The 24,917-nt window shown below is 32.5% G+C and overlaps 3 protein-coding genes across 3 annotated transcripts; all 3 read left to right on the top strand.

The window, feature by feature from the left end:
* Positions 1–3,839: 3,839 nt before the first annotated feature.
* LOC121762694 (branched-chain-amino-acid aminotransferase 2, chloroplastic-like) lies at positions 3,840–7,815 on the top strand. The gene is made up of 10 exons (XM_042158656.1): positions 3,840–4,048; positions 4,128–4,177; positions 4,256–4,424; positions 5,479–5,655; positions 5,743–5,874; positions 5,950–6,048; positions 6,553–6,669; positions 6,842–6,937; positions 7,365–7,477; positions 7,561–7,815. Exons 1-10 carry the CDS (start codon positions 3,980–3,982, stop codon positions 7,673–7,675), a joined length of 1,137 nt encoding a protein of 378 aa, XP_042014590.1. The 5' UTR covers positions 3,840–3,979; the 3' UTR covers positions 7,676–7,815.
* Positions 7,816–8,233: 418 nt separating this feature from the next.
* Positions 8,234–12,556, top strand: LOC121759989 (branched-chain-amino-acid aminotransferase 2, chloroplastic-like). The gene is made up of 10 exons (XM_042155586.1): positions 8,234–8,691; positions 8,771–8,820; positions 8,899–9,067; positions 10,274–10,450; positions 10,533–10,664; positions 10,752–10,850; positions 11,369–11,485; positions 11,724–11,819; positions 12,037–12,149; positions 12,235–12,556. Exons 1-10 carry the CDS (start codon positions 8,623–8,625, stop codon positions 12,347–12,349), a joined length of 1,137 nt encoding a protein of 378 aa, XP_042011520.1. The 5' UTR covers positions 8,234–8,622; the 3' UTR covers positions 12,350–12,556.
* An 8,144-nt stretch (positions 12,557–20,700) lies between these two features.
* Positions 20,701–22,278, top strand: LOC121761351 (transcription factor MYB34-like). Its single transcript, XM_042157008.1, has 3 exons — positions 20,701–20,944; positions 21,043–21,172; positions 21,574–22,278. The coding sequence occupies exons 1-3, from the start codon at positions 20,809–20,811 to the stop codon at positions 22,223–22,225; spliced, it is 918 nt and encodes a 305-aa protein (XP_042012942.1). The 5' UTR covers positions 20,701–20,808; the 3' UTR covers positions 22,226–22,278.
* The last annotated feature ends 2,639 nt before the right edge of the window (positions 22,279–24,917 follow it).

Genomic DNA, 24,917 nt, shown 5'->3' with positions numbered 1-24,917 from the left:
ATATATATATATATATATATATATATATATATAGAAAATAATAAAATTTAATTAAATGTTTTATCAATAAATATTATAGTATTATACATTTAATAGTATTATTATAGAAAACAAGTCTTATACTAGTATATTAGAATATTTAATGACGTTCAGTTTAAATACAATAATAAATTATAATACACAATATCAAAAACTAGTATTAAACTCCATGTATAATTATAAACTCCTATATTGTAAAATATTAGTGATTGTAAAAGTATAATTAAAATATAAGAAATATATTATAATTAACAATTTCTTAAAAGAATATAAAATTAAAATGAATTATTAGTTTCGGTGGAAAAAGAATTTCAGATTTAATTTATAAGAATAATTAATGTTCATAATATTTCAAAATGACCATGTGGTAGAGTGGTAAAGGAGTATGTATTTAGAGATGAGGTCATGTGTTCAAGTTCTAGCAACAACAAATCTTAAAAAAATATTTTGAAAAAGTGAAAAACCGGTTTCCGGTTCACGGTCGGACCGACGGGTTCCACCGGTTCGCGGCGATTCAATGTGCTAGTGATTTTTAGTGGTGAACCGGACCGGACTGCCTACCGGTTCGCGGTTGAACCGGTCGAACAGGCCAGTCCGGTCCAGTTTTTAAAACACTGTCTTAAACAGATGAGTTTAAGTATATATTCTAATTCAAAATTATTTATTTGATAAATAAAAGCTAACCAAAAATTAACATATACTTTTATTGATTGTTGTTCACGCTACTTTATTTTCATATGCTATTGATGTGTGAGCGAGTGTCCATGTCGTGTTTGTGTTGTGTGCGCAATATTGTGAGGCAGGGGCGGATCCAGAAAAAATTGCCAGTAAGGGCTCCACTAGGGCTTGAGGTGCAGTCGAGCAGAGGAGCGTTGCCGCGTTGGTGTCGCCGTGTCTCCGTGCAGCAAGCAGCAACGCTGGTGTCGCCGTGTAGAACAGAGAAGCGGCGTTCCGAGCCTTCGGATGGCGCGGGCGGCGGCTGTCCGCAGCGTCGTGCCTCGCCGGCGAAGAGACGTTTCAGAGATATTTTGGAATTAGGGATTTTCAGTTTTGCTGCTTTTCTCATTTTTTTTATTTACTTTTTGTTATTGAGTTATTTTTAATTAGTTATTTTAAGTAGTATTTTTTTATTTTGGGCTGAAATCAAATTGTATTTTGAACCTTTTTATGGGCTGAATTTTATTTATACTCACTTGTCTAACACTTCTTGGGCTGAATTTTATTTATTTCCTGTGATGGGCTTAATTTTCTGTACCTATATATGTATTATTTAACTTTAAAGTCATCTTCTTTCTCACAATAATCATCCACCATTGTTAGTGCTCTGCAAATTTTTACTTCTTTCATTAATCTCAGCTCTTTCTATTAATTATTTCAAGATAATTTGTTCTACATTAGCATCACCTTAATAAGGGCTTAACCTGATTTTTTAAAACTTTTAAAAATTTATAAATACAAAAAAAAAAAAAAAAAAAATGGGTAAGGGCTTTAGCCCTACCCTCTTATAGTGTAGATCCGCCCCTGTTGTGAGGTGTGAGTTCAGTGCGAGCATTATGTGTTTGTGTTGTGTGCAGTACGTGTGCAATATTGTGTGACATGTGTTGTGTGTGTGCATTTTAGTGTTTTGTGCACGCGCAACATGTGTTTGTTTAATATTCAATTACTTAAACGTTTATTTAGCCATAAAATTAAAATTGTATAATAAGAAGGGATTGAAATACACTAATTTAATTTCAAATTCAAAATTTTTATGATACTAAACAATAAATTTATAAATAAAATGTCTCCAAATCCAGATTCATACCTACAAATAAATAGTACCAAGTCCAAAAAATGAATTTGAATCGAACACGTTTTAGTAGAGTAATTAATGTACTGAAGTTTGTAGTGCAATACGGCAGCTGGTGAAATAAATTACAACTATATTTATACACTGCTTGAATCTAGACTTTTTGTAACCTTCATTAATACTATAGAAACATGAATGTGCAGAAATAAAGTAAGAGATTTATTTTTCTACGAAAATATATAGCATTACAATTTGGAGATAGTGGTTGGTTGGTTGCCTGCATTAAATTCTTCAACAGATTCCTATCTAAGAATCCTCATTAATTCTTAAACAAGTAGTATTTTTTCTAAAGAGTATTGCTATTTATCATAAAATATTCTCTCTATAATTACATCCATAAACAATGAAATGTAAAATGAATTAATATAGTAACTCAAACGCAATATTTTACTTATTATATCACTCACAAATCTCGAATATATTTCATTATGCCACCTTGTTTTTTTCAAGAATACAATAGTAATTTAGTTCATGAAATTTGGTTTGATTAGTAAATTATGAAATTTAATACTTAATTAATTGTCATATCCAGCGTACCCATCTCTATCAAATCCATTGTATCGACCAACCCCTTTTTATTACAGTTAGTATTTTCCTCAACCAGCTAGGCATTTATCAACCAAATTAAAGACAAAATATATAGTTCCTTTCTCAAATTATGCTTATCAATAAAATCAAATAATCATCTTATCAACTACTAACACAGTAGCATCATGTTTTGAAAAATACTCTTTTGTTCGATATTAAAAATCTCATTTTGCTATTTTGATTTGTTCATTTATAAAAGTCTGATTTCACTTTTAATTATAAATGAAAGTATGTTACATTTCATTAATTTATTATACTTACATTTCATTATAAATTAATACTCCATATCAAAGTGAGATTCATATTATGCCATAAAAAATAAAACTCTTATTTGTTGATGGATATTTATAGTATTAAAAAGGAGTTATTGATGATTATAATGTTGTGTCCTTTTACTTCTGCTTTAATTATTGTGTTTGTCAGCTATTTTATTTGTATAGTATTTTTGGTAAATGCTTTTATTTTTGTATTTATATTACATTCATTGCTTTTATTTTTGTATTTATATTACACTACCTCAAAAACGACCACATGCTATACCATTACCATTTATGATCATCTTGACATTTTATGATTTATTCACGTGTTATTAGTGTCCCACATTCATACCTATTTATTCTTTTATTTACTTTTTAGTTTTTGTTTTAGTAAAATTAGTAAAATAAGTCTCTATCACTCACCGTTGGAGTGAAGCATAGTAGTAGTAAATGAGTTACCCATTCCTACTTTCATAGTACTGTTTAATAAATAAGTTACCCATTCCTACTTTCATAGTTGTAAATAAATTACACATTCATATGATCATTTTATAATCAATTATTTATATTTTGTATTTTAAATACATTATATTCCCCCATTACACAAAATACGAACATATTTTAGATGATTTATAAAAAAATTTGTGTTATTTATATTTTGAGTTTAGAAAAAAGGTCATAGTGTTATATGTATTGTGAGTGGACAAAAAAAGAGTCTTACATAAATTACGACAATAAGAGTATTTGTTGTAACAAATTGTGGTAGAGAAAGAACAAAAAGTAGGAGTAATTTTCATGCTTTTATGGGACAGAGAAAATATTAAGGTCCGTAATTACAATTACTTTAACTTATAGTATAGGAGTATTAGTTTTAGAAATATTACAATTTAAATAAATATATAAATAGTAAAAAAATTAACAATGCAAATAAATTCGGAAAAGTAAGTGATAAAATCATACATAACTAATTAAGGTCGGACCTCATCCGAGGCCCGTGGATAGTGGATATTTCTAAGCTGATATGTCACGTGAACAATATAGGTCTTGAGTCCGCAAGTATATCAATAGAAATATTGAATCAATCACACGTAGATGCAACTTCAAAGATATATACGTATCACAACATATATAGTGTAAAAAAAAGTTAGGCCAACAATCAGATTAAATAGCCAATTTGCATGTCTATCCATCTCAAATCTTCCTCTTCAAACACAACTTTCTCTCTTTCTCCAAAAATCAAACAAGAATGTTTCTCAAAACCGCAACCACAAGAATCCTAAGCAGGATTACATCAACACCTCCCCACAAATCACAGGTTTGTTTGCCTCCTTTCAAAAACAGACCTCTCTGCATTAACATCCAAATTTTCACTCAATTTTTCGTGAAATTTTTAGATTGGATTGAGGTTTTTGGGAGGTCAAGCTGCGTCTCCTCTACAAGAGAGGTAGTGTTTAATTTAATTTGACAAATTTAATTGATTTATGTTAATAGTGATTTTGAATTGTTGAATGAATGAGTGTAGTGTGGTGGAGGAAGAAATGGAGTGGGAGAATTTGGGATTTGGTTTGGTGCAGACTGATTATATGTATGTGATGAAGTGTGGAGAAGAAAACGAGTTTGAGGCGGGTCAACTCAGTCGTTTTGGCACTATTGAATTGAATCCTTCTGCTGGAGTCTTGAATTATGGACAGGTATTCCTTTTTTAGTATTATTTGGATTTTTTTTGATAAAAAAATGCCATAATAAATGTTTTTTGTCTTCTCTCTCATCTGTTTTCTGAATGTATGTTTTAATGATTTGAGAGTTTCATGGCATATGTTGCCCAACTTTCCATTTTACTCTTTTTTGGTTTTCTGTTCAATTTTTGATCTGAGAGTTTCATGGTACAAGTGGCCAAATTAAAATTTTTTTTTATCTTTTTGTTTACTTTTTCTCAATTGTTATGCTAGTGGTGCTGTTTTGCTATAGGCCTATATTAGAAATCAAACCTATATCTATATTATTCACGTGATATATCATATGCTCTATATTATTCACGTGATATATCATCTTTGTATATTAGACCCCAGATACCCCACATTCCACAAATCATAAATTGGACAAGGCCATACAAATTCTAGGTCATGAAAACAATTAAAACAGAAAGAGAATAGGAAGAAAACCAAAATTCTAAATATTTAAACAAACGGTACCACATGGCGCTTTAGGATCGGCCGATTTCATGTTAGCCGCATCTCTCCCACAATAGATGGTCCGCGCTCGTAGATTCGGAAAAATGTTGTCCGTGAATGCGAGTGCCCTTAGAATCCCGTGCATGTCTCATTTTCAGTCGTCCCACTTTTTTTTAATTCTTCATTCTCAATAGCATTTTTTATACTTAGCAGGAGTAGTACTAAATAGTGAAATAATGAAATAGGATTCATAATAATCCTACAATTTAGAGCATTCGTCAAGAAAATTGAACTTATTAAATGTGACTAATTAGGCATTGGGTTAGGTGCTAGTGCATAGTAACTTAGAAAATAATGAAATATATGACAGCTAAATCAAGTTGGAAATTCAATGAATAATAAGGCGTTGGGCTAACTTGGTTTTACACGTGCAACCCAGGCACATCACACGCACTCAATCTTAATTAAATAATGGCCCCACATCTACTATTAACTTCAATTTTTTTTATTTTTATAATATTTGATTATTAATTTATTAAAATTAACGAAGCCAATTTGTGTTCAAATCGATCAGGGAATTTTCGAAGGCACGAAAGCTTACCGGAGCGAAAATGGCGGTCTCTTTCTCTTCCGCCCACAAGAAAACGCGATTCGTATGCAAATCGGCGCTGAAAGAATGTGTATGCAGTCTCCTTCAGTTCATCAATTCATCCATGCCGTTAAGAAAACCGCTCTCGCCAACCGCCGTTGGGTAATCAATCAATCAGCGATCTATTTTTGTTTCCTTAGCTGATTTGCCTTTGCAGTTTTTCATTTTCTATCTCCTAAAATTGCGCAGATTCCTCCGCCGGGAATAGGATCTCTGTACATTCGCCCTCTGCTGATAGGGAGCGGGCCGGTTCTGGGACTGGCGCCGTCTTCGGAGTACACATTTCTGGTGTATGCTTCTCCAGTTGGAAACTATTTCAAGGTTGTGTGTATGTTTTTAATTTGATCCGATTGAATTAGGAGTTTGTGGTTAAGGTTTGATTGTTTTGGTTTGCAGGAAGGAACGGCGCCGATCAATTTGTACGTTGAGGATGTGTTCCATCGCGCTGGTCGCGGCGGAGCTGGAGGTGTGAAGAGCATCACGAATTATGCGCCGGTATGTACATTTTGCCTCTTTCTTCCAAGTGTTTGACGTAAGTTCAGAAAGAAAGTGGCGACTGGATAGAATATACAATATGGAATTTTTGAAGCATGACAAAATTAACAAATTTGCAAAGTTCATTTGATGTTCAATAAATAAATTAATGAGTTAAAATTGAGGTCATAAATTAGAAAAAGAAGTAAAGCATGAGACCATGAACTGCTATAATCATATTTGGTCAATATTTAATCTTGTAATTAGTCTAGAAACTTTTTTTTGGCTCTAAAATCTCTATCTTTCTCAAGTTTAGGTGAAGTGTATGGAAATATGCAATTATTACATATCGAAAAATACTTGGTTAGATGTAGAGCACATGATCTACCTTATGGAAAACTCTCTGGCCTAAGGAAATATTTTGTGTTAAGATGGTTTTGTTTTTTAGGTTTTTTGCATCATATTTCACCCGTATACTGTGTGATTCTGCGTATGCTTGATGCATATTGTTTTCATATCGCGTAGGTGTTGAAAGCCATGAGGAGAGCCAAGGATAAAGGATTCTCCGATGTCTTATACCTGGATGCGAACAACAAAAGAGACATTGAGGAGGTCTCATCTTCTAATGTTTTCATGCTCAAGGTATTTATCACCCAATCCTCTCATGTAAATGTTCAGCAGATATGCCAGTATGACATGCATTTAACTCTTTAAGGGTTAGGTTACTATGGCAGTCGATTAATATGTGTTGTATTGTTTGTAACTGATGATATATTTACTTCTGGTGACTCACAGATGCTTTTTCTGTTTACAGGGCAATGTTATCTCCACTCCACCCACCAATGGTACAATTCTTGAAGGAATTACGCGTAAAAGCATCATGGATATTGCACGAGATCTCGGTTATCAGGTAAATCAATGGGATTTTCTAGGGGGTGTTACTCATGATTTTAAATATGTGGCTAGGCTAACGTTTAACTCTGGTTCCGGGAACACATGCTTAACTCGTAGCGGAATGTGAAATCACTTAGCCAATCGTGGTATTGTTGGATGCAATAGAGCTTCGCCCATCCTGTCTTTGTATATCAGCCCCGAATAGATCTTTTTACTAGTCCATTTCCTACAAGAAAAAGGTTATTATCATTATAAATTAGCTACTTATCCTACTTTGATAGCTATAGTTACCTGGTGCTTCCACTGTACGATACAGATGCTTAAATGCTTTTGTGATGATACCAACCAATTACATACTTTCTTGTTAGTTGATCTTCCTGATGCATCAACATCCTTTGGTTCAATCTCTCTGAAAGCTCTATATTCTCTCTGAATCTGGGCAGGTTGAGGAGCGTTCTATTCCGATTCAAGAACTACTTGGCGCAGACGAAGTTTTCTGCACTGGAACCGCAGTTGGTGTTGCTCCTGTAGGAAGTATTACATACAAGGGTAACAGGTGAGTCCCAACTCCTTAGGCTGCAGTGCGTTCGATCTTTTTGTCGCTAACACCGTCCCGTTTCTTTGAATTGTTCCTCTCAGGGTCGAATATAAGATGAGCACTGAGCTTGGGTGCCTGAAACTTCACTCAACACTTGTTGGGATCCAAAGAGGTGAAATCGAAGATAGCAGGGGATGGTTGGTTCAAATTGAGTGATCCTAAAACTTATTTAGACTAATTTAGTAAGTATAAATGCTATGAATGTAAATAAGAATGGCAGAATCGGTGTAAATCTCTATCTCATTAAGCCCAAATTATTCTCTTTTATGATATGTTGGAGTAAATTACCAGTCAAATTTGCACTCTTTCAAAATTGTTTTGAAATTGAAAAACTTTAGTTCACTATATTTAATTATCATAAATTCAATTATAAATTACTCCCTCTGTCTGCCATTAAATGTCCCGTTTTTTCTTTTTCGTACGTCCGTAAAAAAATGTGTCATTTCCCTTTTACAATATTTGGTAAATGCACGCTACATTCCACTAACTCAATTCACTCACATTTTATTATAAAACCAATATATAAAAGTAGATTCTACATTTCACTAATTTTTTTACCCACTTTACTACATAAAGTTAAACAATTTCTCAAAAATTCGTGTCGGTCAAATATGAGACATGACAGAGGGAGTACAACCAAAAATAAGCCAAAAAAACCAATGTAGTTTTAAAATTTTAATTATTAATAGTACTCAATTTAATAATTATCATAATTTAAATAGATCTATAAAAAATCAAATTTAAAAAGTACTAAGTGATAAGAAGATGATGAATAATTAATTAAAGCTAGACTTTTTCTATGATCTGTGGAGTGTGGATATCTCTAGCTTGGATCGAATAATTGACATATCATGTGAATAGTATAGGTCTGATCCGAATTTGCAGCCTAGTCAGCAGGTTCCATAAATGGAGAAATAATAGCAATAGAATCAATCACAGGTAGATCAGTAGATGTATATTAATAGATTCGTATCACTGCATTTACTGTTCCAAAAAAGTTAGGCCAACAAGCAGATTTAATAGCAAATTTGCATGACAATCCATACCCCTTCTTCCTCCTCTTCACTCTCAACTTCCTCTCTCTCTCCAAAAATCAAACAAACATGATTTTCAAAACCGTGAGCAGCAGAATCATACGCAGGATTACAGCAACACCTCCCTACAAATCACAGGTTTGTTTGCCTCCTTTCCAAAACAGAGCTCTCTGCATTAACTTGAAAAGGTTCACTCAATTTTTGGTGAATTTTTCAGATTGGGGTGAGGTTTTTGGGAGGTCAAGCTGCGTCTCCTCTACAAGAGAGGTAGTGTTTAATTTAATTTGATAAATTTGATTGATTTATGTTAATAGTGATTTTGAATTGTTGAATGAATGAGTGTAGTGTGGTGGAGGAAGAAATGGAGTGGGAGAATTTGGGATTTGGTTTGGTGCAGACTGATTATATGTATGTGATGAAGTGTGGAGAAGAAAACGAGTTCGAGGCGGGTCAACTCAGTCGTTTTGGGAATATTGAATTGAATCCTTCTGCTGGAGTCTTGAATTATGGACAGGTATTCTTCTGTTTCTTTTTACAGTGTTTTTGGAGTTATTTTGCATTTGGAGTGATGAACAATAAATGAGAGTTTTATGGCACAACTCACAAGTTGACAAACTAACTTTTTTTTATTCTATTATTTATTTAAAATTTATTAAATCACAAGTATATTTTGTTATAGCTCTCCGGTATATATTGATGCTAAAAAATTCGAAAAACGAGATAGTAGACGATAAGCGAACGGTGGATCATAGACTCGGGCCATGCCTACGTCTGTGCTCGTGCCTTAGATTTCGAAAATTGTTGCTCGTGACTGCGAGTGGCCTTAGTATCATATGCATGTCTACGTTCTATATCTATAATTTGAGTACATGTTAACATTTTAAGCTTCGGATTTTAATTATGGTTCATTAATAATAATAATTATGCAAAACAATAGTATTAAATAGATGGACATATTTGTAATAATAATCCTATAACAGACTATTTTACCTGAAAACTGATAATTACTTATAATAACTGAAATATACTTATTACTTATAATTTAATTTCACTGTAAGATTCTGATGCTTGAAAAGTGTGTTTTAATTCACTCAATGCTTAATGCAAAAAAAAAACGATAAAATTGAGAAATATAATCATTTATGTTAAATCAAATGTGTGTAGAATAACTATTTTTTTTCCAAATAAATATTTTACTTTTATAAAATTCGATCTAATTTTAGGTTGTCAGAAATACATCTTTACATTTACATATGCAGATATGATGAATTGATCATAATTTATGAATTCAACTTATAATCTTGCTAACTAAATCAAGTTGGAAATTTAATGAAAAATAAGGCACGGGGCTAACATGCGAGGATATGTCTTACACGGGCCACCAGGCCCACCAAACCCACTCAATCTTAAATAAATAAGGGCCCCACTCGTGTGTGTCACTGTGAATGAAATGGCGCCGTAACGCCTGAGGCCAAACGTCTCGGATTCGAGTCATATGCAAATCTCATTATTTGTGTTGTGAGTTTTAGTGCAGGTCCTTTAAATTTATATTCATTTAATTATTAATTCCCAATCTTGTACTAATTTTATATTTTTATTTTTATTTTTATTTTTAACTATAATTATGAATTTATAAGTTGTAGTTAAATGAGTACTTAATAATTAATAAATTTTAATCGAATTTAAATGAGTAAAGCTCAATTTTGATGCAATCGATCAGGGAGTTTTCGAAGGCACGAAAGCTTACCGAAGCGAAAATGGCAGACTCTTCCTCTTCCGCCCACAAGAAAACGCGATTCGCATGCAATTCGGCGCCGACAGAATGTGTATGCAGTCTCCCTCAGTTGATCAATTCATCCATGCCGTCAAGCAAACCGCTCTCGCCAACCGCCGATTTGTAATCAATAAGCGATCTATTTTTGTTTCCTTAGCCGATTGCATTTGCGGTTTGTCATTCTGTATCTCCTGCAATTTCGCAGATTCCTCCGCCGGGAAAAGGATCTCTGTACATTCGGCCTCTGCTGATAGGGAGCGGGCCGGTTTTGGGGCTGGCGCCGTCTTCGGAGTACACATTTCTGGTGTATGCTTCTCCAGTTGGAAACTATTTCAAGGTTGTGTTTACGTTTTCAATTTTAATTCGATTGAATTAAGGGGATATTAAGGAGTTTGTGGATAAGGTTTGGTTGTTGTGGTTGCAGGAAGGGACTGCGCCGATCAGCTTGTACGTTGAGGATGAGTTCCATCGCGCTGTACGCGGTGGTGCTGGAGGTGTGAAGAGCGTCACGAATTATGCGCCGGTATGTAAGTGTTGCCTCTTTCTTCCAAGTGTTTGATGAAAGTTCTAAATGAAGTTGGCTACTGAAAGTTCTTCCCAAGTGTTTTTGATTTATGACTTTAAGATCAATTTATATTTTAAAAATCCTAAACTTTGCAAATTAGTTTAATTTTGTCCCACCTGTAAAAACAATGTTTCTCAAGATGAAATATCGGAATAATGAAGGTACGATGCTAAAAATACATGTTTTTTATGTGTGATGTCAGTTAAATAGCCAACAGGAAATTTTTATGCATGATTAAATTTTACAAATATACAAAGTTCAATTGAAATTCAATAAATAAATTACTTGGAGTATTACATGTCGATAATATTTGGTTGGAAGTAGAATATATATATGATCTACCTTATGGAAAACTCACTGAAAATATTTGTGATTAGATGGTTATGTATTTAAGTTTTTGTGCATCATATTTCACCCCATGATACTGTTATTCTGCATTTATGCTTTTGGCGAGATTATAACTTTGACCGGTGTAGGTGTTGAAAGCGATGAAGAGAGCCAAGGATAAAGGATTCTCCGATGTTTTATACCTGGATGCGAACAATAAAAGAGATATTGAGGAGGTCTCAGCTTCTAATGTTTTCATGGTGAAGGTATTTATCACCTTCTTCCCTCATGTAGAATGTTCAGATGTGTTAGTAATCGGTATACCATGGATTTAACTCATGTATACAACACTGCACAAGCACTATATTTTGTATGTGTATGTTGAGTTCTTGCATTCTGGTAAATTGATATGTTACAAATGGCAGTTGATTTATATGTGCTGTTTTTTTATTAACTGATGATATTATTTACTTATGGTGACACACATGTTTTTTCTGTTTAAAGGGCAATGTTATCTCCACTCCACCCACCAATGGAACGATTCTTGAAGGAATTACGCGTAAAAGCATCATGGATATTGCACAAGATCTTGGTTATCAGGTAAAATCAGTGTGATTTTCTAGGGGTTATTCCACAGATCTCATGCTTTTAAATGGGGGGATAACATTTAACTCAATTTCCGGGAACACGAGCTTTGGCCATCCCGGCCACTTTTCTGTCTCTGTATACCAGCCCCAAAGAGATCTTATAACTAGTCCATCGACATCCTTTGTCTCAATCTGTCTGAAAGGTCTACATTCTCTCTGAATTCGGACAGGTTGAGGAGCGTTCTATTCCGATTGAAGAACTACTTGAGGCAGACGAAGTTTTCTGCACTGGGACTGCAGTTAGTGTTGCTCCTGTAGGAAGTATTACATACAAGGGTAACAGGTGAGTTCGAATTCCTAAGGCTGCAGTGCGTTTCGATCTTTTTGTATCTGACTACGTTCCCGTTTCTTTGAATTGTTCCATTCAGGGTCGAATATAAGATGAGCACTGAGCTTGGGTCCCTGAAACTTCACTCAAGACTTGTTGGGATCCAAAGAGGTGAGATTGAAGATAGCAGGGGATGGTTGGTTCAAATTGAGTGATCACAGAACTTATAAAGACTTCCATTTTAGTTTTCGACATAGTCATGTGCATTCAAGTTTAATTCCCCAAGTATAATGTAGAAAAAAAATGGAAGCTCGACCTTATCAAACATCTAAAATGAGTGTATTTTTCCCCAATCTTGATAGATTTTAATCCATCAAACATCTAAAATTCAGATATAAAAATTTTCTTCTAAGTTTGAATTACTCTCCGGAGACAAGATGGTACAGTCTTGAAGTTTTTTATTTTAAATCTTTTAATATTATGTTATTAGTTATTAGGATGTCTAATGTCAATTCTCTATTAGTTTATGAGCATTTTCTATTGATTTATTATTAAAAATTGGGGATTCTTTTAATGAAAAATAAAAGCTATTACTCCAAAAGTTTACGATACATATCGAATGACCGAACATTATTTCATCAGTTTTCGAGGGTCGCAATTTACGCCAAAAGAGAAACCAATTTGAAAAATTATGTCTAGAAAATTGTGAAAACAAAACTTCTATTTTAGCCATATTGATATTGCACATCATGAGTATGATATAATAATATTCTGTTTTTTAAAATCGTTTGAATTTTTCCACTTTATTTCTACTAATTTTTTACTACCTCGTAATAGTTTAAAGTTGGTATTGAATTTAGCAATACAATTTAAAGTTGGTAAACTTATTTTAATTTAATAATATTGTTTTAAGGATCATCGAATACGTCGTTTTATATATGTATGTTACAGTTGAGAATATTTAAATTTCATAATTTAATAGTATTTCTTTTTATATTCGAGGAGACTAACTGAAATTTGACCAAATTATACAATCTAAATAGTAGAATTATTATTTCTACTTTTTTTTCCCAACACTTAAAATCGTCAAACCTTTAGCTATGTCGATATTCGTTGCAAGTGACTGATTTTGTTGGTGAAGATTAACTTACTTTCATCAATCTGCTCTATGGAGAAAAGCCAAGAAGGCTTGCATGTATCTTCTAACAAACTCCTAATAATAATGTTTAATAATGGTAGATATGTATAATAATCATTTATGTATAACAACAAAAGACTTTGAATTTAGTAAGTTTTAAATAATCCAATACATACATGTTTATGATACTATATTATTTTCAAATTTCAGTTTTATACTCCCTCCGTCCCTTAATAAATATTATACTTAGGTAATGACATGAGATTTTAACTTGTGTATTATATTTATATTAGTGTGAGAGAGAACTTTTTTTCAAAAAAGTAAACGTGACATTTTTGTAGGATAAACTAAAAAGGGAAGTGTAAGATCTATTATGGGATGAAATGAGTTTTTTAAAAATTGGAAGACTTTTAATTGAAATTAATTAAAAACTGTTAAGAGTTTATAACACAAATTAATATCAACACTGACCAAGAAGCCCAACAACACCTTACTTTTTAAGCCCAATAATGTTGCTAGTATACTAATATAAATTGATTATACAATAGTAGTAAGACATGATAATATAAGAAAGCAAACACCATTAAAAACATACTACATAAAATTAACAAGCAACCATTGCATAATACATCATCTCTTTTGTTTCTTGGAATGTCTAGCAGATGGCCTCGCAGTCGTCGAGCAAGCAGAACCCGGGGAAGGGGGGCCGGACTGCCCAACAGACTTGGCATTCTTCCGGTATTCTTCCGTGCCTTGGTGGTCAAAGTGGAGGCTATCCTCAATGTTGTATTCCTCCTTTGTTTGGTCGCCAAATGAATCTATGATAATATTCATCTTTGGCTCAACTACCTTTTTGGGGGAGCTAGAGCCCCCCACATATTCCGTGGGGTCGGGGAGGCGGCTGGCAAGGAGTCATCGAAGCTGGTGAATTCATTGCCCGGGGAGGGTTGATTTACTGATCGTGTAGAGCCCGTGGACTCGTGGAGTGAAATTTCCGACCTCTTCTTGGACGATAAGGAACCTACAATAATGTTGAGGGTACTCTCGGAGGAGGTAGAGTGACTGCCGGTGGAGGCAGCCGTGTTGATGGACATGAGTTACTGGTGTGTGATTGGCCCGACACACTATATGACAATATGCGCGGAAAAATGAAATTTGAATTGAGTAGTGGTTTTTGTTATAAAAAATATATACAAGTTCAAATTGAGGGGTCAAAATAGGGAGTAGTACTATTAGCTAGAAAACTAGAATAACATATGCAAGTACTTACATACCCTTAAAATTTCATTTACACTTCTATTGCAATTCTTCCCTAAATTCAATTCATATGTGAATAATTCATAAGTGGATCATACACCTTAATTGAATGCTCGTTCCACGTCATTACATAGACTTTCTTTTATCAATACAAGCTCTTTTGGGCTTAGTTGTAAGACTGATAATTGTGTCGCTATCCTATCAATTTGACAACAATCCAACCTATTAAGGCCAAACATCAACTTGATCTATCGAGTAAACTCTCAATTAGGACCCGCACACGACGCTAACCCAATAGCGACATGATTCTTTTCAGTTTAACACGACACAATAACCACACCGATAGCATCACAAACTTGATATGATACAATAACTAATACGAAAACAATTAAAACATGATTTTCATGATTCCAATTTGAATGATTCATCTTATGATTAGTGATCTCAGATTTACCAGTGGAAATGAGAGGCTCTTCGATTGAGGTTGACGTTGGTTAAGAAAAGACTATGGGGCAGTATAGAGTATAAACTATGATTTCCGACTTGGACATTTGGGGTCATACTTTAATTCCAATTTTGGATATATCCAAAATAACATTTTCGTATCACAATATCATATTTCCTCTCTTAAATAATATTGTAATGATGTTATTCATGATTCATAATAGTATTATACTCCCTCCATTCCATAATAGGAGTTACATATGATATGAACACGAGTTTAAGAAATATAAAGAATAGTAGGTTGTAAAAATTAGTGGAATATGGGGCCCATTTTTTATATTGATTTTATAATAAAATGTGAGTGAAGTGAGCTAGTGGAATGTGAGATATACTTACCATTTATGCTAAAAGTGAAATTTGACTCTTATTGTAGGATAGACCAAAATGACAATACGTGACTCTTATTGTGAAACTATGATTTCCGACTTGGACATTTGGGGTCATACTTTAATTCCAATTTTGGATATATCCAAAATAACATTTTCGTATCACAATATCATATTTCCTCTCTTAAATAATATTGTAATGATGTTATTCATGATTCATAATAGTATTATACTCCCTCCATTACATAATAGGAGTCACATATGATATGAACACGAGTTTAAGAAATATAAAGAATAGTAGGTTGTAAAAATTAGTGGAATATGGGGCCCATTTTTTATATTGATTTTATAATAAAATGTGAGTGAAGTGAGCTAGTGGAATGTGAGATATACTTACCATTTATGCTAAAAGTGAAATTTGACTCTTATTGTAGGATAGACCAAAATGACAATACATGACTCTTATTGTGAAACTATGATTTCCGACTTGGACATTTGGGGTCACACTTTAATTCCAATTTTGGATATATCCAAAATAACATTTTCGTATCACAATATCATATTTCCTCTCTTAAATAATATTGTAATGATGTTATTCATGATTCATAATAGTATTATACTCCCTCCATTTCATAATAGGAGTCACATATGATATGAACACGAGTTTAAGAAATATAAAGAATAGTAGGTTGTAAAAATTAGTGGAATATGGGGCCCATTTTTTATATTGATTTTATAATAAAATGTGAGTGAAGTGAGCTAGTGGAATGTGAGATATACTTACCATTTATGCTAAAAGTGAAATTTGACTCTTATTGTAGGATAGACCAAAATGACAATACGTGACTCTTATTGTGAAACTATGATTTCCGACTTGGACATTTGGGGTCATACTTTAATTCCAATTTTGGATATATCCAAAATAACATTTTCGTATCACAATATCATATTTCCTCTCTTAAATAATATTGTAATGATGTTATTCATGATTCATAATAGTATTATACTCCCTCCATTTCATAATAGGAGTCACATATGATATGAACACGAGTTTAAGAAATATAAAGAATAGTAGGTTGTAAAAATTAGTGGAATATGAGGCCCATTTTTTATATTGATTTTATAATAAAATGTGAGTGAAGTGAGATAGTGGAATGTGAGATATACTTACCATTTATGCTAAAAGTGAAATGTGACTCTTATTATAGGATAGACCAAAATGACAATATGTGACTCTTATTGTAAAACGGATGGAATATCTTTTTAACCAAATATCATTTTCTTTCCTACGTAATACCATCTTCTCTCTTATGCAATATCATCAAACATATATAGAATATCATTTCAAATATCATCTGAATCTAATATTAGTAATATCATTATCTCTCTTACACAATATCCCTGATAATGTTGTTTTCTCTTTTAAACTTTCATCAAACGATATTGTGATGTTAAGAAAATGATAATGTGATTTTATAAAGGCAAAACACATTCTTAGATCCTTATACTTTAATCAAAATGTTCATTGGGTCCTCGTACAATTTTTTCGTTTTAATAGGTCCTTATACCTTTCTCATAAATTTCATCACATCCTCGTACAATTTTTTCATTTTAGTAGGTCCTTATACTTTGATTATAACTTTTATTAGGTCCTTATACAATTTTTTTATTTTAAGATATTCATTTAATTTTATCTTAGATAATAATTTATATTCAATTAAATTTAATGAACCTTTTAATTTTATTATTTAACTTATCTTATGATTATAAATATTCAGGGAAATGTATCTTTCAATATAAATATAAATAATCAATTGAAAATTCGGATAGTTATTCTAAAAAAAACTTCTATTTTAATCTTCAATCATCAAGGTTAACCTTTTTATTATTCTCTACAACTTATTGAGATTATTGGATAACAAGATGATATTATCTTTATAGACTATGCTAAGTTAAATAATGGAATATGAAAAGTTTATTAAGTTTAATTAAATTTAGATTATTATCCAAGATAAATGTAAAAAAGTCCCTAAAATAAAAGATCGTACAAGGACCTAATGAAAGTTATGATAAAAGTATAAGGACCTACTAAAACGAAAAATTGTACGAGGACCTGATAAAAATATTGTGAAAAGTATAAGGATCTATTAAAACGAAAAAATTGTACAAGGACCTAATGAACATTTTGACTAAAGTATAAGGACCTAAGAATGTATTTTGCCTTTTATAAATGATATTGTGAATGATATTACGAACGATATTAGGAATGATATGATACGTTTAGTATTTAATTATTTAGATGCATTATTTAGTTAGATAATTTAGGGATTGCATATATGAATTTACGTTTCTTTCTGTTTTATTTTACACACTTTGTTTAAGCTTGAGTTGTCGACGGGATTCCGCCTCCTGGGACTTCTCTTTTATCTCTTTTATCGTCTCCGGCATCTTGATAAGGGAATTACCCTTATCAAATTGGTGTTTTCATCCTTGAACTCATGGCCGAAGTCAATCTTCGTTCATAGCCGGAGATATCGCAAGAGTCCGAAGACTTGTTATTGTGATGTTAAGAAAATGGTATTTAGATTTTGAAACAATAGTAAAAGAAAAATGGTAGTACTAGTATTCTTTTTAAATGATGATAATTTAAAATTTCTTTTAATTTGATATATATGTTGTGAAAGCATAATTTAAATTGTGAGAATTATACGATTCCGGAATTCCTAAATATAAAAGTTAAAATATTCGTCATTGGGATATAATCAATTGCTAACTAATTAGCAATCTCAAATTAAGACCAAATATTAGCCATTATATTACGAGATCTAGTGGTTAAAATTATGCTAAGTGGATTATATTTTAAATTAAAAAAATAATTAAATAAATTTAAAAGATATTAATGTCAATTCGTAGTTAAAATTAATCACTTTCTCTCTCCTCAAAATCATCTTCAAAGTTACGTAGCTCTCTCGATTTAAATTATTTTTTTCGTAAAAAATATATCAAATTAAAGGTAATTTTCATATGGATTCTAATGTGATCTCAATTGCATATATTTCGACAATGATTGGATAAAGAAATTTTATAATTTTTATTTTAATTTTCGTATATATGATAAATAGATTTATATCAATAAATATATCAAACAATTTCAACATAATACAGTTACAATATTAATAAAACTGTATTGATATTTTCAGGTACTTATATTGAGATTCTAATGTCACTATGTCGATATTTGTAATATACTATGTTGATATAAAAAACCATGAAATTTTTTATGTTATAGCAGATTGACTATTTTACCTTTTGTTGATATTTTATCTATTATTTATTGAAATCCGTGAGCTTTAATCTTATCCACTCATTTTAAGATCTAATAGTACTGTATGATTGGTCTTAGTCGTGGAATGGATAGTATATGCAATTATGCATTTTAACATGACATTAATTTGCAAAGCTTAAGTTGAGGTCGAATTTTCGAAATGAATAATGACTCATTTTGTAATTACCCATATATTCTAGAGGGAACATCATTTTTGGTCCACGAACTTTGCAAAAGTATCATTTTACGTCCGTGAACTTTGAAAATATCATTTTAGGCCCGAGAACTTTGAGTTAGTATCATTTGAGGTACTTTTTACTATTTCCAATTTTTTTTGGACGAAAATACCCTCAATACCTTAAAGTGTATATATTTTTAATAAATTTATCATATACTCATAATTTTTTATAAATATCTTTACAATATATTTTTGACAAATTTTCTAAATATAATTTGACCTTAAATATTATCACTTAATTTTGTGACATGCAAGTAAAATTGCTTCTTCAATTTTTTATAATAATTTTTTTAAAAATTGAATAAAGAACTTTTCTTTAATAATAAAAAATTGAATAAAGATCTTTTCTTGCATGTCACAAAATTAAGTGATAATATTTAAGGTCAAATTATATTTAGAAAATTTATCAAAATATATTGTAAAGATATTTATAAAAATATATGAGTATATGATAAATTTATTAAAAATATATACACTTTAAGGTATTGAGGGTATTTTCGTCCAAAAAAACTTGGAAATAGTAAAAAGTACCTCAAATGATACTAACTCAAAGTTCACGGACCTAAAATGATATTTTCAAAGTTCACAGACCTAAAATGATACTTTGACAAAGTTCGTGGACCAAAAATGATGTTCCCTCTATATTCTAAGCAATGTAAAAAGCAAGAAATGATTGAGGTGGTACGAATTTGCATTTCATTCTCATTTAACAGACCAATCGTCAATCCCATTTAATATATAGTCTCAATCAACCAACTAGAACCAACTTTGGAAAATTAGTCAGGTAGAAAATATGCATCTATAATCCTATATATAATGGGTAACAAGGGAGTGTCAATTCTCATTATTACAGATTTCTAAAATTATATAGGCTTCTCATAACTATTAAAATAATGCCACTTAAACAAAACATGAATTTAATTGAACAAATAAATCATTTTATTACAGCTAGTTTGATTATGACCACTATTGAAATATAATAGAGTACTTTGACGTGATGAGAGGGTGAAATTATACTAGCTACGTACTTTCGTCCATAATTTTTTTAATTATATAATAAGGATTTTTATACAAAATTGTTAGGTTTACAACATTTGCGGTGTACAATCTCATTTTTTCCCCATATTACTTTTAATGAGGTATGTACTAAAGAACTATCACTGGCTGCCTTACTTTACACACACACACACACCATTAATGTTTGGACTTTGGAGTAGAACATTAATAATGTAAGTTCATTAAAACTACACTACAACACGTATAATACCCATTCCCATTCGTAGTTAATTACAGTCTCATTTTGTCATTTTAGTATGTCTACTGTCATTTGACTTATTTTATTTTTATAAGTAAACCTCACAATATTTATTTGTAAAACTAATGGAGTACGTTAAAACCGAGATCCACAATCCACTAATTTTTCACCCACATTTATTCCTTCTTATTTTTAAAAATCACATTAATTCCTTCTTATTTTTTGCAATCCAATCAAGCCGTCAAAATTTACGACATGTAATTGGAGTATATGCTAGATAGTTATGTATGGATAAATATCTAAAATAGGAATGAGACAACCCGACCCATTTCCATATTCGAACCCGAAACGAATGTGTAATTTTCAGAAAGATTGGCAAATTGATGTCATAATGATTCTATCCAGAGGAAGACAAGAAGAAAAACCTCTCAACATTGTTGCCATATTTCATTTTATATTCCAACACCCCTTTTTTGTCATTGATTTCAATTATATATGTCCTCTCCATGTAACATGTCTTTGGCCTTTTTTCCACCCCACCCCCTCTCTCTCACACACACAAACTAATTTTTTCACCCACATTAATTCAACAATAATTGAACCATAAATTAGCCAGAGAAAGAGAAAAAAAATGGGAAGAGCTCCATGCTGCGACAAAGCAAACGTGAAGAAAGGGCCGTGGTCGCCGGAAGAAGACGCCAAGCTCAAATCCTACATCCACCGCCATGGCACCGGCGGTAATTGGATTGCCCTCCCTCAAAAAATTGGTATATATACACATTTTCTTTTCCTTTTAATTTCTACAACTTGAGAAAACCCTCTTTTTCTCTGATCATCAATATATGTTGATTAATCGGAAAAATAGGCCTAAAGAGATGTGGCAAGAGTTGTCGTCTCAGATGGCTCAACTACCTCCGCCCCAACATCAAACACGGTGGCTTCTCCGAAGAAGAAGACAACATCATATGTAGCCTCTATATTAGCATCGGAAGCAGGTCACTTTCTTCACTGACAATATTTATTTCAGTTAAATCTGAATTGATGGATGATAGCCCTCTTTGTGTTTGATTTGTGAGAACCCTAGTTTTTATGTAGAGAAATATTTGTTACATTTTGGAAATTTAGGTATTACCTAGCTAGGTCAAAATAAAAAATAAAAAAACATATATACACAACTTTTTTAAGGGGACATAGAAATCTGTTTTGGTAAGGGCTATATTTATTCTTAATTTTAAGTTTGAAATTTCAAGACTTTAATTTTCCTATTATTCATCTGGATTTTGCACAACGATTCAAACAAAATATCCAAAATTCGACGATATTGTACGAATAAAAATTATTTTTTTAGCCTCTACTTGCTTCTGTGTGTCTGCTTAAAGGTGGATTTCATGGACAGGTGGTCAATAATTGCAGCCCAGCTGCCGGGGAGAACTGACAACGACATCAAGAACTACTGGAACACGAGGTTAAAGAAGAAGCTTCTAGGAAAGCAGCGGAAAGAGAAGAGCGGCCGGGGCAAACAAACCGCGGCCAAGGGTTCAGGCGGTGGCCCATGCTTCCAAACCGGGCCACCGCCTCAGCCTCTTCCACTGCCGACTCTTCAACCCATACCCTACTCCTCGGGCGAGGAGGCGCGGTTCAACAACCACGCCTCCATCAGAAGGCTTCTGATGAAGCTCGGGGGTAGGTTTTCGAGCCAAGACCCGATTAGCCCAGGGCTCGCACCCGACAACGATCATCCTCGATATCCGGCCGTCGATGATCAAGCCCTAATCCAACCAATGTACGGTGATCCAATCGATCAATTGATCACTAGTTCCGACCAAACCCCTCTCCTGGCCACGGTTCCGCCTCCGCCTCATTTCGGGCTGGCCCCAGCCGAGGCGAGCGGCGGAGTGTATGAGAATTTGCAAGGGCTGGAGTTCTTATATGATGATTTGGTGAATGGGAGTGTTTTTGGAGGAGAGAGTGTGGATTGGGGAGAAATGAATCAGTGGATTTGTGGACAAAATGAGGTACCATGGAACATAATCAATGGTCGTTCTTGATTTGGATATTTGTACATTGTATATGGTACTCTTTATGTGACTTTTTTTTTCGAGATGTTTGCTTAGGTTATCGCTTCCATAGACTCGACTTAATTGATTGATTACAATATTTATGACTACGAACTTATATATCCAGGATAATCAAATGCAAATTCTAAATATTATACAAACTCCAAACTATGATCTGTACCGTTAGAAAATGTCAACAGATGACAAAATAGTTGCAATAGAAAATGTCAACACAATGACAACGGTTGATATTGTGTTGACATTTTCTGTTGCTACTATTTCGTCATCTGTTGATATTTTTTAACGGTCCAGATCATAGTTTGAAGTTTGTCTAATATATGAGTTTGCATTTTATCACTACCCACCATCCCGAACCCTAATTATAGTACTTCTCACATTTTGATGCATATTCATGGAGTTTGGAATCACTATCTAATTATCTCACCAATAAAATTTAAAAGGAGAGAGGAATATATATCACTAAGACACAAATTGAAAATCACCGAGCAAGAATGTTAGTGAAACTTTATTTCTTTTTGTGATAATTGAGTTTTTAAATCATTTATCGACCCACCTCGAAGTTCAACACGGGCGTTCCAAACAACTCAATCTCTATTTTTTGTGTGTGTGTGTGAGAGAGAGAGAGAAAGAGAGAGTTGATTCTTTTGTGTTTTATTAATGTAAAACTGGGATTTCTAGACTTGATATGATTAAAATTGACTCATATTTCATGCATGTGTCACGTTTTCCTCCTTCATTCCAACCGACATAGTTAACTAATTAGGGTTCATCTCTCCCCAGTCACATGTTTTGACCACGTCTTACTATTTTCGATTTTTTTTTTGTAATAGGACAAATTGCCATGAAAAATATCATGAATTTCGGTCAAATTCTGGCATATCCCGTAACTTTAAAAATTAGATGTACAGATCATGAATTTTAACATTTTCTCATAACAAATATTTTGGTTTCTTTTTATAATATGTTGTTGATTTGGTGCACACGGTTCAAAGTGATGACATGATTGAGTTATTTTCTAAGTTTATTTAGAAAAATAATACAATTCACATAATCCTTGTTGAACTTTTTGGACATCACATTAGATAAAATATCACCCCATTTAGACATTTGATTTTTACAACTGATTTTTTATGTGGAAAATTTGAAAAAATGTTGAAATTCATGATTTTTCCAGCTGATTTTAGAATCAAAATTTGGCCAAAATTTATTAAATTTACTGGCAGTGTGCCCTTTATAAATTTTAAAGGTTAATCTTGCATTAACCTTTAAACTTAATTTCTCTCATTCTAGAAATTAAGGGGTCGGGGGACTGATCAGAAAGCACTCAATGATTTATGTAGCAATGTATCAATTAACATAAATGTTTAACCAAGTTCGTCAAATCAACTTCGTACTCATCCCATACATAAATTTAATAGACAAATTTTTTTCGTGGATATTGATTGTGTTTGATTGCAATCAATTTGATTAAAAAGCTGTGTGTGATGATACAGGTTGTCATGAATTAAATTTGTTAGGTAAGCTATGGTCAAGGTTTGTTACAATCAGAAGACATTTTAACCCAAATTGTTGCACAAGGGTCTGTTACATGACTTTAACACGACTACTTTTATTTTATATTTTTGCAAAAATAGCATTTGCATTACCACATAAATAGAACTGGGGGCTGCACGCTGACGTGGATGCGGAAAAAAGGACATATAGAATACTCCCTCCGTCCCATAGAAATAGGCCCTCTATGATTTACACGAGTTTTAATGCTTAATTTAGTAAAGTAAGAGATGGGGAAAAATAGTTGAAATTATATAGTGGATGGTAGGACTAATAAATGATAAAGTAAAAGAGAAAAAGGAAAAAGATTGTCATAAATGGATATGGACTATTTCTATGGGACATACGAAAAAGGAAATATGAACTATTTCTATGGGACGAGGGGAGTGATTGATTGACCACCTTAAATGATGTCGTTGAAATTTTTAATATGTACATAAAATGGTGGTAATACTTTCAAAAAAATCGCAAAATAATCACTTGTTCACATTATTATTTACTCAAAAATAATTAGATCTGATTTAGATGACAAGAATTTAGAGCCATCAACGTAACACCATATACATGTAGACAAAGAGCATGCAACTATGGCGCGCTTTGTCTCTAATTAACTACTTGCAAGGTATTTCTATTTCTATTTCTATTTCTAGTTAATTTAATTTATATTTAGGGCGGGCTAAAGGGTGCGCCGCCCCGCAAGATCAGTAGGAGGGTGGCTTGCATGACCTTATGTCGCTTTGAGTCGGCAGAAAATGTCATGAACGCATTCCCAATCCTTGTTGGTATTTGTTTTAACTTTTAAGAAAAAGAAGACATCAAACGAAGTCGATTTGGGATTAAAAAAATACTTAACGTGGTAAAATTACAAATTAATTTACCTCCCGCTAGAGCCAAACACTCTTCGTCCTACCACTTCGGGTATCTCATGCTGCAAATCATTTTCACCCATTAAAATTTAAAAAAAAATAAGTTATGTTTTAGATCCGCCACTTATTTCCGCATCATTTATCAATTTATAGTAGTTAATTCGTTATATAAATGGTACCCTTGTCATCTACTTTTATAAACATAAATAAATTTTGTCCTAGGTAATAACTAGGCTGCCAATCAT

The sequence above is a fragment of the Salvia splendens genome, chromosome 13 (genome assembly GCF_004379255.2).
Source record: "Salvia splendens isolate huo1 chromosome 13, SspV2, whole genome shotgun sequence".
Taxonomy (NCBI): Eukaryota; Viridiplantae; Streptophyta; class Magnoliopsida; order Lamiales; family Lamiaceae; genus Salvia; species Salvia splendens.
This window is presented reverse-complemented; position numbering and strand designations above follow the sequence as displayed.